At 37.7% G+C, this 16,401-nt stretch overlaps 1 protein-coding gene and 1 pseudogene across 2 annotated transcripts; both read left to right on the top strand.

Moving 5' to 3' along the window:
* Positions 1–1,652: 1,652 nt before the first annotated feature.
* Positions 1,653–5,606, top strand: LOC113304677 (cytochrome P450 71A1-like). 2 transcript variants are annotated; one of them, XM_026553817.1, is made up of 4 exons: positions 1,653–3,567; positions 4,296–4,455; positions 4,577–4,639; positions 5,019–5,606. In XM_026553817.1, exon 1 carries the CDS (start codon positions 1,749–1,751, stop codon positions 3,273–3,275), a length of 1,527 nt encoding a protein of 508 aa, XP_026409602.1. In that variant the 5' UTR covers positions 1,653–1,748; the 3' UTR covers positions 3,276–3,567; positions 4,296–4,455; positions 4,577–4,639; positions 5,019–5,606. The 2 variants fall into 2 exon arrangements, with proteins under 2 accessions (XP_026409602.1, XP_026409603.1); XM_026553818.1 differs by having other exon boundaries at positions 5,024–5,606.
* Positions 5,607–11,486: 5,880 nt separating this feature from the next.
* On the top strand, positions 11,487–15,343 carry LOC113304137 (annotated as a pseudogene).
* The last annotated feature ends 1,058 nt before the right edge of the window (positions 15,344–16,401 follow it).

Here is a 16,401-nt window from a genome sequence, read left to right on the forward strand (position 1 = left end):
GAGATTTTAGTTGGACTCTTGGAGTACTAATGGACCTTTAAATGACAGATATCCAGCAACATATAAAGTTTGTAAGGACAAAAATGCTTCAATTTCTGAGATGATTTGTAATGGTAGACTGCATTGTAATACTAAAAGAAGTATGTCAGATGTTGAGCAGGTGGAATGGAATCTACTGTGTAATGAATTTGGACCAGTACCTGAGTTTGTTGATGAGGAAGATGGCATTTCTTATGAAGGTGATTTTACTGTAAAGAGATGTTATGAAAGGCAGCTGGAGACTGATGGTGAACATAGGTTTCAGAAATATCTTTGGAAGAAGCAAGTGCCATCTAAGGTGAGTTTTCTTCTGTGGGCTTATATGCATGATTCTGTTCCTACCCTTACTATGCTTCAACACAGAGGAAACAATGTTGCTTCAGTCAGATGCCATTTTTGTCAGGAGGAGGATGAAGATTCAGATCAATATCTTTTAGTAAGATGTAAATTTTCTCATGAAATTTGGATGCACTTTATTAAAGCATTCAGAATGGATTGGGTTATGCCATCTACTTTGATGGGTTTGTTTGATGTTTGGACTCAGTGTAGATTGGGAGGGAGAAGTAAAGATGTTTGGGAGAAGATTCACTATATCATTGTTTGGATTCTTTGGAAAGAACGTTGTGGCAGGTCTTTTGGAGCGAGACATAAGACTGCGGATAAACTGATCTTGCTTATAAAGCAAAATGCTGTGTTGTGGCTTCATGAAAAGTCTACATAGAAAGTATCTCTGTAAACTCTGTATTGTTTAACTGAGAAACTATTCTTCACTCTTAATATAGTGTTGAAGTATAGGGCTGCACATGGGTCGGGTTGGGTCGGGTTTGGCCTCACCCACCACCCGACCCACTGCTGGTGGGTAATTGAACTTTTCACCCGCAACCGACCCACCATAACAATGGGTCGCTTTTCACCCGACCCACAATAAGGCGGGTTGGGTCGGGTCGGGTGGTGGGTTACCCGTCATATTTTATATTTTGCGGGAAATTGAAATCAATTTCAAATGAATCCCTAGATTTATTTAGAAAGTCAAGAACAATCAACAATACATAGAGTTCAACTAGTTGGGAACAAGTTTTAAGTTGATTCATACCTTCAGTTCACTAATCAAGATTCAAGAACAACGAATTGACGAAGGAAGAAGAGTCTCCGTGACTCTGTCTCTGAGAAGGAGAGAAGAAGAGGCCGAAGTGATAGGTGTGGGCTGCGAGTGCGATGCTTAGTTAGGGTTAGGTATTTTATTTTTTCAATCCAATGGCTGAGATTCATTCTAGGATAGAAAATCTAAGGGGTAGCATGCTAGGGAATATTGGGCGGGTTGGTGGGTCGGGTCGGGTGAAGGAAGTTCCTACCCGCAACCGACCCAACATACGGTGGGTTTTCACGTGCCTCACCCATAGTCGACCCATACCTAGATGGGTCGGTTCGGGTACGAGTATTTTTCGACGGGTGTGGGTCGGGTCGGCGGGTCGAGTCGGTTATGTGCAGCCCTATTGAAGTAGTCCCTGGGATGTAAATATTTTTTTCTTAATATAACCTTCTTTTTTCAAAAAAAAAAAAAAAAACTATATAATAATAGTATAATAATAATGTGACCTTAGCCCCCTGGCCCTGGCCATGGTTGACTTAAAAATGCTCCAACAGTCAGATCTAGAAAAAGAAAGTTCTGTTCATCACACTCCCGCATAACTGTTAGAGCAAGATCAAGTATGTTGCACCCAATCTCACTCTCAATCTTAACAATTCTCTTCTTCTCTGCTATTTTCATTCTGTTAAGTAAGGTTAAGAAGAGATTTGATGATCATGGGTCCAAGCTCAATCTACCTCCTTCTCCACCAAAGATGCCAATCATCGGAAATATTCATCAATTAGGTCCAATGCTTCACCAATCTTTTTACAATCTATCCAGAAAGTATGGTCCATTAATTCTCTTACACTTAGGCCAAAAACCCATACTTGTAGTTTCATCAGCAGAGATGGCAACTCAAATTTGTAAGACAAATGATGTAATTTTCTCAAATAGGTTCAGTACAAAAGCTTCTAAAGTTATCTTCTGTGGTGGAAATGATATAGCTATAGCTCCATATGGTGATTACTGGAGGAAAGTCAGAAAATTCTGTGTTCTTGAATTGCTGAGCCACAAAAGGATTCAATCGTTTCAGTTTGTAAGAGAAGAAGAAGTTAATAGAGTCATGGAGAGGATAAATTGTGTAGCTAGAGAGCCAGGTATGTCAATTAATTTGACAGAGATTATGTTTACAATGTTGAATACAATTATCTTTAGGTGTTCACTTGGAGACAATTTTAACAAAGATCATGTAGATAGTTTTGGTAGGTTGATTAAGAAAGCGACGACATTAATGGAGTCTATGTGCTTTGAAGATTTCTTTCCATTTCTGAAATGGGTTGATGTTGTAAATGGATTACAGGGGAGACTTGATAGAACATCTCAAGAATTAGATACATTCTTTAATCAAGTCATTGATGATCATCTTGGTTTTGAGGGACCCGGCTGCAGAGATGATAAGCAGATGAATTTCATTGATTTGCTTCTTCTACATGCTGAAGAAGACAATCTTAATTTGTCCAGAGATAATATCAAGGGGATTACAACGGACATGTTTGTTGGTGGGAGTGATACCACTGCGACAGCCGTTGAGTGGTCTATGGCCGAGCTTATACAGAATCCAAGGCTGATGAAGAAAGCACAAGAAGAGGTAAGAAGAGTGGTTGGTAACAAATTGAAAGTGGAAGAGCAGGACATTAATCAAATGGAGTATTTGAAATGTATTGTCAAGGAAAGTTTACGGCTACATCCGCCTTTACCGTTTTTGATTGGAAGAGTTTCCACTGCCGCTGCTAAAATTGGAGATTATGATATCCCAACAAATACTGGGGTTTTCATTAACGCCTGGGCAATTCAAAGAGACCCCAAGTTGTGGGATAAGCCAGAGGAGTTCTGTCCTGAGAGATTTAGAAACAACCCTGTTGATTTTAAAGGTCATGATTTTGAATTCATCCCATTTGGGTCTGGGAGAAGAGGGTGCCCTGGAATGGCTTTTGGCATTGCAGTTGTGGAGTTTGTTCTTGCCAACCTCCTGTACCAGTTCAATTGGGAATTGCCTGGAGGTGCTAACAGTGAGGAATTAGACATGACTGAAGGTTTTGGAATCACGGTTAATAGGAAGATACCTCTTCATGTAGTTCCAATATTGTGTCATTCAGCTTCGTCTTAACTTCTCATTATATATATACAACTATTTTCTAATACAATTTAGTGTGATTGGAAAATTTATTTAAGAGCATTTGCACTCCATAATACAGTTCTTCATCTAAAATTGGGAAGGACTCATTTGTTGACTAGTCATTCGTTTTTGGCATCTGGTTGACTGGACAGTGTGCATCCTTTATGTAGAGGGATGTAAAACATTGGTGCTTGGGGTTGTTGGGAGATCTGCAAGTGCGAGGTCTTTGGCTAATAGGAGTTTGGCTTTTCAAATGTGTGTGCTGTACTGTAATGTACCTGAGGTAACCTTCTATTATTGCCAGTGTGTTTTTGGAGTTCTTTTCTGTTTGATTTGTCTAATTTCAGGTAGGATCTAGTGTGGGTTAATGAAATGTGATAATTTTTTAAATGTTATGAGGCTTTGGTCAAATTTGTATCGTGAAATTTGGTGATTTTGGAAGTTGACATTTTGGGGATTTTGTTTCCTGTATGGATGGTCACTTATATCTGTTACAGTTGGAATAATCATTGGGTAAATTTCGATTTTTTGTTGCTTGTATTGATGGTTAGGCATGTTGAAGTTGGGGGATTGGGACATTTGGGGGAAATGGCTTTAAGAAACATGGGATTTTGTTGATATCATCTGTTTTAGGAAAAGTTTATAGGGGAATGTAGTTTGTTTTTTGAGTTCTGATTTAGTAATCCTTTGTCGACTTGGTCTTAAATCAAGTGAATTTTGTTCATCAGTGTCTTTCTCGCGTACATTAAAAAATGGAAGAGTTAGGGAACCAATTGAAGACTTTTTGTGATAATCTAGAATACGATTATTATGGTTGTTCTGTCAAGTTTTGTCGAATCGGGCTTAACCTTTAGAGAACTGTCTCACTAGGTGCCATGGAATTCTCATCAATTTGGTTCTCTTTCAACAGTTTCTTGTGTTCAGTTCTATTTAAATCTAGTTAAGAGCATCTTACTTTCCTTTAATGAGCTTCCCATTGATTGTTTGGTAATACTGTGTAATTTTGTGTAGGGAAAGGGAAGCGCACCTGTTAGTTTCCCCCCTGCTGCAAGATGAATGGATACCCCTAATGGCTTGCTTGCAGTAACTGACCATATCGCCCTTCACTGTGCTTTCACTGATGAAAGTTTTCAGATTGTAAATGCTGAATTCCTGCAGCAAGTAAAACCTTGTAAGTAATCGATTGCTTTACTATTTTGTAGAACTATCTTTTTTGCAAATACTAGTAGTACTCAGTTGCTGGGCGATGGTGCTCTCAAACGACTTTTAATTGATGGCACTAATGCTCGCAGTGCACTGGATGGTGCTGAAGGGCCACGACGGATGGAAGCATGAGTTTGGGCATTAACCTTAGGGTATGAACACCATTACTGTATTTTAGCGTTTGTGTTCCAGTTTGTTCTTAAGATACCTGAAGTTGGCCAAATCTGTGTTACCAATTCAATTTGCCTAAATTCTTAACTTAAGTAGGTGTTAAATGTATACATCCTTAAATTCACATTTTCATCCCTCAATTCTTACGTAAACCTATTAACTGTTTCCACTGTCTTCCATTTGTCAAACAATCTCGCATTTGGATTACATAGCGAATTTACTAAGTTTACTTTTCAATAGATATACTAGTCCATGTGGGGTTTTTCATTTTATAGGTTATTTGTGGTCACAGCTCATGGTATTCTTGACTTTACTTTCAGGTAAGAAGATGCTGAATGTAATGATAATATTACCCTGCAGTGCAGATTACAGTGAAGCAGGGTTGGAGAGAAGTGAAAAAGCTATCTCCATATTGCAGTCTTACTTTTGGATATGGGGTTATCCTAAAGGAATGCAGTACGCAATGTGGATAATGAGGAAAATGAAAGTGGTTATGAAGATGAACAATATGGGCGACAAGACAAAGAAAGAGGACATCCAAATGACTCCAGAAACCAGCAAATTTGAATCTTCCAGGTTGAAGACAAAGAAAGTGGACAAGACGAAAATTTGTGCAGTATGAAAAGTGCATTAAGTTGAATGTGTGTGAACTCTTCCAGGTTAGCGAGCGCCCTTCTACTATTGTACTTTTCAAACTATATTTGCTCTTGATGTCCTGAAAATGTGATGCTTTGTATTTTCCTTATCTTGTTTCTCTGGGAAGCTCTCTTGCACTTTAGATAAATAGAAGAATAGAATTTGTATTTCATTGTGTGGGAAAATTGTGCTTTGGAAAGGTTATCTTCTTGAGGAGTGCAGGCTTGTCAACTGCAGAAACCCCTCCCTAAGTTCTGCTTCTTTGGTCTTAGTTATTATCAATTTAGTCTGTTGTTTCTCCTTGTTGGACCACTTGTTTGTAGCGGACTCATCTGATTCGTCTGGATGTGACTCATTTGGATCTGACTCAGAAAATGTGTTTGTTTTTGCTTTGAGTCAGACCCGACTCAACTCACTAAATTTTATGGGACAGAAAATACCCTTATACACATTTTAGGCCATGATAACCTAACTTATTATTATTATTTTAGGCAATCTTTGGAACTTAAATGCCACACTTGTCACAATAAAACTGAGACCTAAAATCTAAATATCCCAAAATAAAAACCCGGAATGATTAAACATCCAGATTTATTTTTCTTCTCCTCACTAGTCGCATCCGACTCGTGTTCGGGATAGGTACCTTTCTGTAACACCTGTTCACGCTTGTACATTTCCCAGAGTTCGGTGTTACACTCCTTACGGAAACGATCAATATCGAATTTGTTGAAGTCCTCAATCTCTTTCGCTTTTTCTTCGGAATACCACCAATATTCTATTTATTATAGGGTTTTCTTCGTTTCTCCAGTTTCCAATATAACTCGTAACAGGAATTCCTTGATACTTCCACCCCTGTGTGTCATCCACATCTTGGCCGGAAAAAGAATTCTCTGGTGCAGGGATTAAGCTGGACTTATCAGAAGTAGTATTATTAGTAGGACGATGAGGGGGAGGAGGAAAACTGGATGAATCTGTGGAGAAATATCTCGATGGAGTTGGAGAAGACAAATTAGGGCACTTTGGTTGGGGATCGGAGGAGGAATATGATGGCGACATATAGAGTAGATCAGAGAAGAAGATGCGTATTTTAATCTCATCATTGTCTTCTGTTAATCGCTTCCGAGGGGAGATCGACAAAGGCTTGAGATTTGCTTCCGAGGATAAAACTTAACTTTATTCAATAGACTCTTAACCATAACTTGTAAGCAGGTACTCTCACTTCTTTGGTGTTGGGCCCTCACGAATCCTTCTCGAAGAACCTTTTTTTTTTTTTTTTTTGGACCATGGTTTTTATTTTTGGACCATGGTCTTATTAGGCCACCTTTCCTATAATTATAAGAGTGTCCTAAATTGTGGAAATGACCAATCTACTCTTAACCTAATTTAATTTAAAATTAACCTAATAACCACCTATATATAACCATCACTTCCGCCCACCACTACCAACTCCGCCCACCACCACCACCATTATTATATATATATTAATTTAAATCATTAACAAAGGTATTCTCACAAACTCATTATTTGTCATTCGTTTTTTGGTTGAAAAAATGAGTATCATCAAAATGAGTTGAAAATGGAAGTTGCAGAGAAAAGTTCGGCTAGGAATTATGTAAAAAACTTTGTCGAACTAACCGAACCTAATGGAAATGATGAACATGAAGAACAGTTTGGCGATTTCGCAAAATAACTCCCAACCGAACATCAGTTCGGTTACGTTGTAAAAAAACATTTCCCAACCGAACTGGTCAGTTAGGTTACGTCACATAAAACATTTCCCAAACCGAACTGCACAGAAAACATTTCCCAACCGAACAATAGTTCGGTTACGTCGCAAAAAAAATTCCTAACCGAAAACGTCGCAACAAATATTTCCTAACTATTCGGTTACGTCGCAAATAACATTTCCCAATCGAACTTTAGTTCGGTTACGTCGCGAAAAATGTTTCTTAACCGAACTTTAAGTTCGATTTGATTATAAAAAGTTTTAAATTATTTTGTAACCGAACTATTTAATGGTCACACCAAATATATAGTTCGGTTTGATCGCAAGGAAAAATTTCAAATTTTTGTAACCGAACTTCTCACTGGTAACTAATCATTACTAATCATACTAATCACTAATCATTAAGTTCGTTTTTGGTCATAAATTTGGATAACCTAACTTAATCGGTTACGTCGCAAAAAATTGAAAATTTTCTTAATACCAAACAATTTCTTTTTTCCTCTAGGTATTGCCCACATAATTTACACATATCTGTCCATCCAAAATATCTTGTCTTTTTCAAAAATAAAAAATAAAAAAATTTAAGTATAGATCATCCAGAATATCTTGCTTTCTAAAAAAAAAAAAGAAAAAAAACTTTTTTTAGTAGGTGTTGCTCACGTAATTTACATATATAGGATAATATAATTACTTCCTCTTAACATTAGGTATATATACTAAAAATATCTATTGCTAGGAAAAAAATGCATATAAAATATTTATTGAAATTCTTATGGCAAAATTACAAATTCAGTTTATTTATTTCTAGAAAAGTATAAAATTGAGAATACAAATAGAGCAAATAAAGTTAAAAAAGTATAAAAATTGAGAATACAAATAAAGTTTAAAATTGAGAATACAAATAGAGAAATTAGTAAAATATATAGAGAAGCAGGTGTCAGTAATTTGAAGAAGTACAAGGGCATATATAGCCGTTATAAAAAAGGCGTTGATCGATATCATAATATCGCCAACGATATTACGTAAATTGTGCAATACGGTCCATGACGTCAGTGATATCGCCAGCACTGTTGATAGTAAATGTGTCCCTCAGTGGTTTTCCCATAGTAGCACACCTCATTTTTTATGCCACCTGGTACGTCAAAAGCTGTTTCTACCCTTGTGCATATGAATAGGCCTAACAAGGTCCTCGAAAGGATACATGAGATAAGTTAGGAGATGCTATAGATTCCACGAAAAACAATAGAAGAGGGACAACTGTTATGGTCCATATAGGACAATGAATCTGGACCCTTGAACACTCCCCATCCAGCCCGTTATTAATTTCAATGCTAACCAATAAGATTGTGCCACCTTATCTCCCAAATTTGGACCAAAGAGTGTCCCGACTGTAGGAGGGTCGAGATTTCACTGCCTTCCCAGAAAACTGCAGCGATGAATAATTTTTTATTATAATAAAATAAAATAGAAATATTACAACAGTTATCAAACAACTATATAATAATGTTGGCAAATAGAATGAAAATTGCAATGTCAGTCTTGATTTCTGACTTTCAGGGTGCTTTCATAAAGGAGAAACAAATATTGGATGGTGTTCTTGTGGCTGGGGAATGCATTGATAGTAGACTAAAGTCTAAAATTCCAGGTGATTGTGTAAGATAGATATGGAAAAGGCGTTTGATAATGTTAAGTGGAATGCATTGTTCTGTATCTTAAAGAAACATGGTTTTGGGAAAAGTGGATTGATTGGCTACATTGGTGCATTACTTCTTCTAATATTTCTGTGCTGGTTAATGGAGTTCTAGTGAAAAGTTTTCTCCTACAAAAGGGTTGAGACAGAGAGATTCATTGTCTCCTTTTCTTTTTTTTTGGTTGTGGAAGTGTTGTCAAAACTGTTGGAAGATGCAATTCAGAGAAGACAAATTCATGGGTTTGTGGTTGCAGAGAATGGTATTCAGATTTCTCATCTGCAATTTGCAGATGACACTCTTATTTCTCTCAATGCAGAGAAAGTGGAGATGAGAAGACTTTTACTTATTCTTTCTACTTTTGAAATGTTAACTGGAATAAAATTGATTTTGGATAAAAGTTCAATGATAAGTGTTGGTGGATGTAAACACTGAGGAGCTGGCTTTGGAGTTAGGTTGTAAAGTTGAGGCTATGCCAATTAAATATCTGGGTCTTCATTTGGGTGTGACAACAAGAAGTTTGTCTATATGGGATGATGTTATTCAGAGAATGGAGAGTAAGTTGTCATTGTGGAAAAGAATATTTTTGAATAAAGCTGGAAGATTGACTTTGTTAAAAAGTGTTATTTCAAGCTTACCTTTATATTATTTGTCCTTAATTCACTTGCCTGCCGCTGTGGAGATGAAGCTTACTAGAATTATGAGAAATTTTCTTTGTGATTCAGCTGAAGATAGGAGGAAGATGTGTTGGGTGTCATGGAAGAAAATTTCGTACACCAATGAAGAGTGGTGGTTTAGGGGTCAAGAATCTGAAATTGACCAATTTGGCTCTTTCTAAGTGGGTGTGGAGATACACTAAGGAAAAAAATGCACTTTGGAGAAGAATAGTGCAAGAAAAATTCAAATGCAATAAGGATGTTTTTTTCCTGTGAATGATAGCTTGCCTCAAGGAAGGAGTTTTTGGAAGAACATTTTGAAGACAACTTCATTAGTTCAAGACAATTGTGTTTTTCAGGTGAAAAATGGGAAGGCAGTGAGATTTTAGTTGGACTCTTGGAGTACTAATGGACCTTTAAATGACAGATATCCAGCAACATATAAAGTTTGTAAGGACAAAAATGCTTCAATTTCTGAGATGATTTGTAATGGTAGACTGCATTGTAATACTAAAAGAAGTATGTCAGATGTTGAGCAGGTGGAATGGAATCTACTGTGTAATGAATTTGGACCAGTACCTGAGTTTGTTGATGAGGAAGATGGCATTTCTTATGAAGGTGATTTTACTGTAAAGAGATGTTATGAAAGGCAGCTGGAGACTGATGGTGAACATAGGTTTCAGAAATATCTTTGGAAGAAGCAAGTGCCATCTAAGGTGAGTTTTCTTCTGTGGGCTTATATGCATGATTCTGTTCCTACCCTTACTATGCTTCAACACAGAGGAAACAATGTTGCTTCAGTCAGATGCCATTTTTGTCAGGAGGAGGATGAAGATTCAGATCAATATCTTTTAGTAAGATGTAAATTTTCTCATGAAATTTGGATGCACTTTATTAAAGCATTCAGAATGGATTGGGTTATGCCATCTACTTTGATGGGTTTGTTTGATGTTTGGACTCAGTGTAGATTGGGAGGGAGAAGTAAAGATGTTTGGGAGAAGATTCACTATATCATTGTTTGGATTCTTTGGAAAGAACGTTGTGGCAGGTCTTTTGGAGCGAGACATAAGACTGCGGATAAACTGATCTTGCTTATAAAGCAAAATGCTGTGTTGTGGCTTCATGAAAAGTCTACATAGAAAGTATCTCTGTAAACTCTGTATTGTTTAACTGAGAAACTATTCTTCACTCTTAATATAGTGTTGAAGTATAGGGCTGCACATGGGTCGGGTTGGGTCGGGTTTGGCCTCACCCACCACCCGACCCACTGCTGGTGGGTAATTGAACTTTTCACCCGCAACCGACCCACCATAACAATGGGTCGCTTTTCACCCGACCCACAATAAGGCGGGTTGGGTCGGGTCGGGTGGTGGGTTACCCGTCATATTTTATATTTTGCGGGAAATTGAAATCAATTTCAAATGAATCCCTAGATTTATTTAGAAAGTCAAGAACAATCAACAATACATAGAGTTCAACTAGTTGGGAACAAGTTTTAAGTTGATTCATACCTTCAGTTCACTAATCAAGATTCAAGAACAACGAATTGACGAAGGAAGAAGAGTCTCCGTGACTCTGTCTCTGAGAAGGAGAGAAGAAGAGGCCGAAGTGATAGGTGTGGGCTGCGAGTGCGATGCTTAGTTAGGGTTAGGTATTTTATTTTTTCAATCCAATGGCTGAGATTCATTCTAGGATAGAAAATCTAAGGGGTAGCATGCTAGGGAATATTGGGCGGGTTGGTGGTCGGGTCGGGTGAAGGAAGTTCCTACCCGCAACCGACCCAACATACGGTGGGTTTTCACGTGCCTCACCCATAGTCGACCCATACCTAGATGGGTCGGTTCGGGTACGAGTATTTTTCGACGGGTGTGGGTCGGGTCGGCGGGTCGAGTCGGTTATGTGCAGCCCTATTGAAGTAGTCCCTGGGATGTAAATATTTTTTCTTAATATAACCTTCTTTTTCAAAAAAAAAAAAAAACTATATAATAATAGTATAATAATAATGTGACCTTAGCCCCCTGGCCCTGGCCATGGTTGACTTAAAAATGCTCCAACAGTCAGATCTAGAAAAAGAAAGTTCTGTTCATCACACTCCCGCATAACTGTTAGAGCAAGATCAAGTATGTTGCACCCAATCTCACTCTCAATCTTAACAATTCTCTTCTTCTCTGCTATTTTCATTCTGTTAAGTAAGGTTAAGAAGAGATTTGATGATCATGGGTCCAAGCTCAATCTACCTCCTTCTCCACCAAAGATGCCAATCATCGGAAATATTCATCAATTAGGTCCAATGCTTCACCAATCTTTTTACAATCTATCCAGAAAGTATGGTCCATTAATTCTCTTACACTTAGGCCAAAAACCCATACTTGTAGTTTCATCAGCAGAGATGGCAACTCAAATTTGTAAGACAAATGATGTAATTTTCTCAAATAGGTTCAGTACAAAAGCTTCTAAAGTTATCTTCTGTGGTGGAAATGATATAGCTATAGCTCCATATGGTGATTACTGGAGGAAAGTCAGAAAATTCTGTGTTCTTGAATTGCTGAGCCACAAAAGGATTCAATCGTTTCAGTTTGTAAGAGAAGAAGAGTTATAGAGTCATGGAGAGGATAAATGTGTAGCTAGAGAGCCAGGTATGTCAATTAATTTGACAGATTATGTTACAATGTTGAATACAATTATCTTTAGGTGTTTCACTTGGAGACAATTTTAACAAAGATCATGTAGATAGTTTTGGTAGGTTGATTAAGAAAGCGACGACATTAATGGAGTCTATGTGCTTTGAAGATTTCTTTCCATTTCTGAAATGGGTTGATGTGTAAATGGATTACAGGGGAGACTTGATAGAACATCTCAAGAATTAGATACATTCTTTAATCAAGTCATTGATGATCATCTTGGTTTTGAGGGACCCGGCTGCAGAGATGATAAGCAGATGAATTTCATTGATTTGCTTCTTCTACATGCTGAAGAAGACAATCTTAATTTGTCCAGAGATAATATCAAGGGGATTACAACGGACATGTTTGTTGGTGGGAGTGATACCAACTGCGACAGCCGTTGAGTGGTCTATGGCCGAGCTTATACAGAATCCAAGGCTGATGAAGAAAGCACAAGAAGAGGTAAGAAGAGTGGTTGGTAACAAATTGAAAGTGGAAGAGCAGGACATTAATCAAATGGAGTATTTGAAATGTATTGTCAAGGAAAGTTTACGGCTACATCCGCCTTTACCGTTTTTGATTGGAAGAGTTTCCACTGCCGCTGCTAAAATTGGAGATTATGATATCCCAACAAATACTGGGGTTTTCATTAACGCCTGGGCAATTCAAAGAGACCCCAAGTTGTGGGATAAGCCAGAGGAGTTCTGTCCTGAGAGATTTAGAAACAACCCTGTTGATTTTAAAGGTCATGATTTTGAATTCATCCCATTTGGGTCTGGGAGAAGAGGGTGCCCTGGAATGGCTTTTGGCATTGCAGTTGTGGAGTTTGTTCTTGCCAACCTCCTGTACCAGTTCAATTGGGAATTGCCTGGAGGTGCTAACAGTGAGGAATTAGACATGACTGAAGGTTTTGGAATCACGGTTAATAGGAAGATACCTCTTCATGTAGTTCCAATATTGTGTCATTCAGCTTCGTCTTAACTTCTCATTATATATATACAACTATTTTCTAATACAATTTAGTGTGATTGGAAAATTTATTTAAGAGCATTTGCACTCCATAATACAGTTCTTCATCTAAAATTGGGAAGGACTCATTTGTTGACTAGTCATTCGTTTTTGGCATCTGGTTGACTGGACAGTGTGCATCCTTTATGTAGAGGGATGTAAAACATTGGTGCTTGGGGTTGTTGGGAGATCTGCAAGTGCGAGGTCTTTGGCTAATAGGAGTTTGGCTTTTCAAATGTGTGTGCTGTACTGTAATGTACCTGAGGTAACCTTCTATTATTGCCAGTGTTTTTGGAGTTCTTTTCTGTTTGATTTGTCTAATTTCAGGTAGGATCTAGTGTGGGTTAATGAAATGTGATAATTTTTTAAATGTTATGAGGCTTTGGTCAAATTTGTATCGTGAAATTTGGTGATTTTGGAAGTTGACATTTTGGGGATTTTGTTTCCTGTATGGATGGTCACTTATATCTGTTACAGTTGGAATAATCATTGGGTAAATTTCGATTTTTTGTTGCTTGTATTGATGGTTAGGCATGTTGAAGTTGGGGGATTGGGACATTTGGGGGAAATGGCTTTAAGAAACATGGGATTTTGTTGATATCATCTGTTTTAGGAAAAGTTTATAGGGGAATGTAGTTTGTTTTTTGAGTTCTGATTTAGTAATCCTTTGTCGACTTGGTCTTAAATCAAGTGAATTTTGTTCATCAGTGTCTTTCTCGCGTACATTAAAAAATGGAAGAGTTAGGGAACCAATTGAAGACTTTTTGTGATAATCTAGAATACGATTATTATGGTTGTTCTGTCAAGTTTTGTCGAATCGGGCTTAACCTTTAGAGAACTGTCTCACTAGGTGCCATGGAATTCTCATCAATTTGGTTCTCTTTCAACAGTTTCTTGTGTTCAGTTCTATTTAAATCTAGTTAAGAGCATCTTACTTTCCTTTAATGAGCTTCCCATTGATTGTTTGGTATACTACTGTGTAATTTTGTGTAGGGAAAGGGAAGCGCACCTGTTAGTTTCCCCCCTGCTGCAAGATGAATGGATACCCCTAATGGCTTGCTTGCAGTAACTGACCATATCGCCCTTCACTGTGCTTTCACTGATGAAAGTTTTCAGATTGTAAATGCTGAATTCCTGCAGCAAGTAAAACCTTGTAAGTAATCGATTGCTTTACTATTTTGTAGAACTATCTTTTTTGCAAATACTAGTAGTACTCAGTTGCTGGGCGATGGTGCTCTCAAACGACTTTTAATTGATGGCACTAATGCTCGCAGTGCACTGGATGGTGCTGAAGGGCCACGACGGATGGAAGCATGAGTTTGGGCATTAACCTTAGGGTATGAACACCATTACTGTATTTTTAGCGTTTGTGTTCCAGTTTGTTCTTAAGATACCTGAAGTTGGCCAAATCTGTGTTACCAATTCAATTTGCCTAAATTCTTAACTTAAGTAGGTGTTAAATGTATACATCCTTAAATTCACATTTTCATCCCTCAATTCTTACGTAAACCTATTAACTGTTTCCACTGTCTTCCATTTGTCAAACAATCTCGCATTTGGATTACATAGCGAATTTACTAAGTTTACTTTTCAATAGATATACTAGTCCATGTGCTGGGTTTTTCATTTTATAGGTTATTTGTGGTCACAGCTCATGGTATTCTTGACTTTACTTTCAGGTAAGAAGATGCTGAATGTAATGATAAATATTACCCTGCAGTGCAGATTACAGTGAAGCAGGGTTGGAGAGAAGTGAAAAAGCTATCTCCATATTGCAGTCTTACTTTTGGATATGGGGTTATCCTAAAGGAATGCAGTACGCAATGTGGATAATGAGGAAAATGAAAGTGGTTATGAAGATGAACAATATGGGCGACAAGACAAAGAAAGAGGACATCCAAATGACTCCAGAAACCAGCAAATTTGAATCTTCCAGGTTGAAGACAAAGAAAGTGGACAAGACGAAAATTTGTGCAGTATGAAAAGTGCATTAAGTTGAATGTGTGTGAACTCTTCCAGGTTAGCGAGCGCCCTTCTACTATTGTACTTTTCAAACTATATTTGCTCTTGATGTCCTGAAAATGTGATGCTTTGTATTTTCCTTATCTTGTTTCTCTGGGAAGCTCTCTTGCACTTTAGATAAATAGAAGAATAGAATTTGTATTTCATTGTGTGGGAAAATTGTGCTTTGGAAAGGTTATCTTCTTGAGGAGTGCAGGCTTGTCAACTGCAGAAACCCCTCCCTAAGTTCTGCTTCTTTGGTCTTAGTTATTATCAATTTAGTCTGTTGTTTCTCCTTGTTGGACCACTTGTTTGTAGCGGACTCATCTGATTCGTCTGGATGTGACTCATTTGGATCTGACTCAGAAAATGTGTTTGTTTTTGCTTTGAGTCAGACCCGACTCAACTCACTAAATTTTATGGGACAGAAAATACCCTTATACACATTTTAGGCCATGATAACCTAACTTATTATTATTTTAGGCAATCTTTGGAACTTAAATGCCACACTTGTCACAATAAAACTGAGACCTAAAATCTAAATATCCCAAAATAAAAACCCGGAATGATTAAACATCCAGATTTATTTTTCTTCTCCTCACTAGTCGCATCCGACTCGTGTTCGGGATAGGTACCTTTCTGTAACACCTGTTCACGCTTGTACATTTCCCAGAGTTCGGTGTTACACTCCTTACGGAAACGATCAATATCGAATTTGTTGAAGTCCTCAATCTCTTTCGCTTTTTCTTCGGAATACCACCAATATTCTATTTATTATAGGGTTTTCTTCGTTTCTCCAGTTTCCAATATAACTCGTAACAGGAATTCCTTGATACTTCCACCCCTGTGTGTCATCCACATCTTGGCCGGAAAAAGAATTCTCTGGTGCAGGGATTAAGCTGGACTTATCAGAAGTATTATTAGTAGGACGATGAGGGGGAGGAGGAAAACTGGATGAATCTGTGGAGAAATATCTCGATGGAGTTGGAGAAGACAAATTAGGGCACTTTGGTTGGGGATCGGAGGAGGAATATGATGGCGACATATAGAGTAGATCAGAGAAGAAGATGCGTATTTTAATCTCATCATTGTCTTCTGTTAATCGCTTCCGAGGGGAGATCGACAAAGGCTTGAGATTTGCTTCCGAGGATAAAACTTAACTTTATTCAATAGACTCTTAACCATAACTTGTAAGCAGGTACTCTCACTTCTTTGGTGTTGGGCCCTCACGAATCCTTCTCGAAGAACCTTTTTTTTTTTTTTTTTTTGGACCATGGTTTTTATTTTTGGACCATGGTCTTATTAGGCCACCTTTCCTATAATTATAAGAGTGTCCTAAATTGTGGAAATGACCAATCTACTCTT

Source organism: Papaver somniferum, chromosome 8, assembly GCF_003573695.1.
Source record: "Papaver somniferum cultivar HN1 chromosome 8, ASM357369v1, whole genome shotgun sequence".
Classification (NCBI taxonomy): Eukaryota; Viridiplantae; Streptophyta; class Magnoliopsida; order Ranunculales; family Papaveraceae; genus Papaver; species Papaver somniferum.

Coding starts and splice junctions, on each gene's coding strand:
- LOC113304677 (XM_026553817.1), top strand. CDS start 1,749: ATGTTGCACCCAATCTCACTCTCAATCTTAACAATTCTCTTCTTCTCT.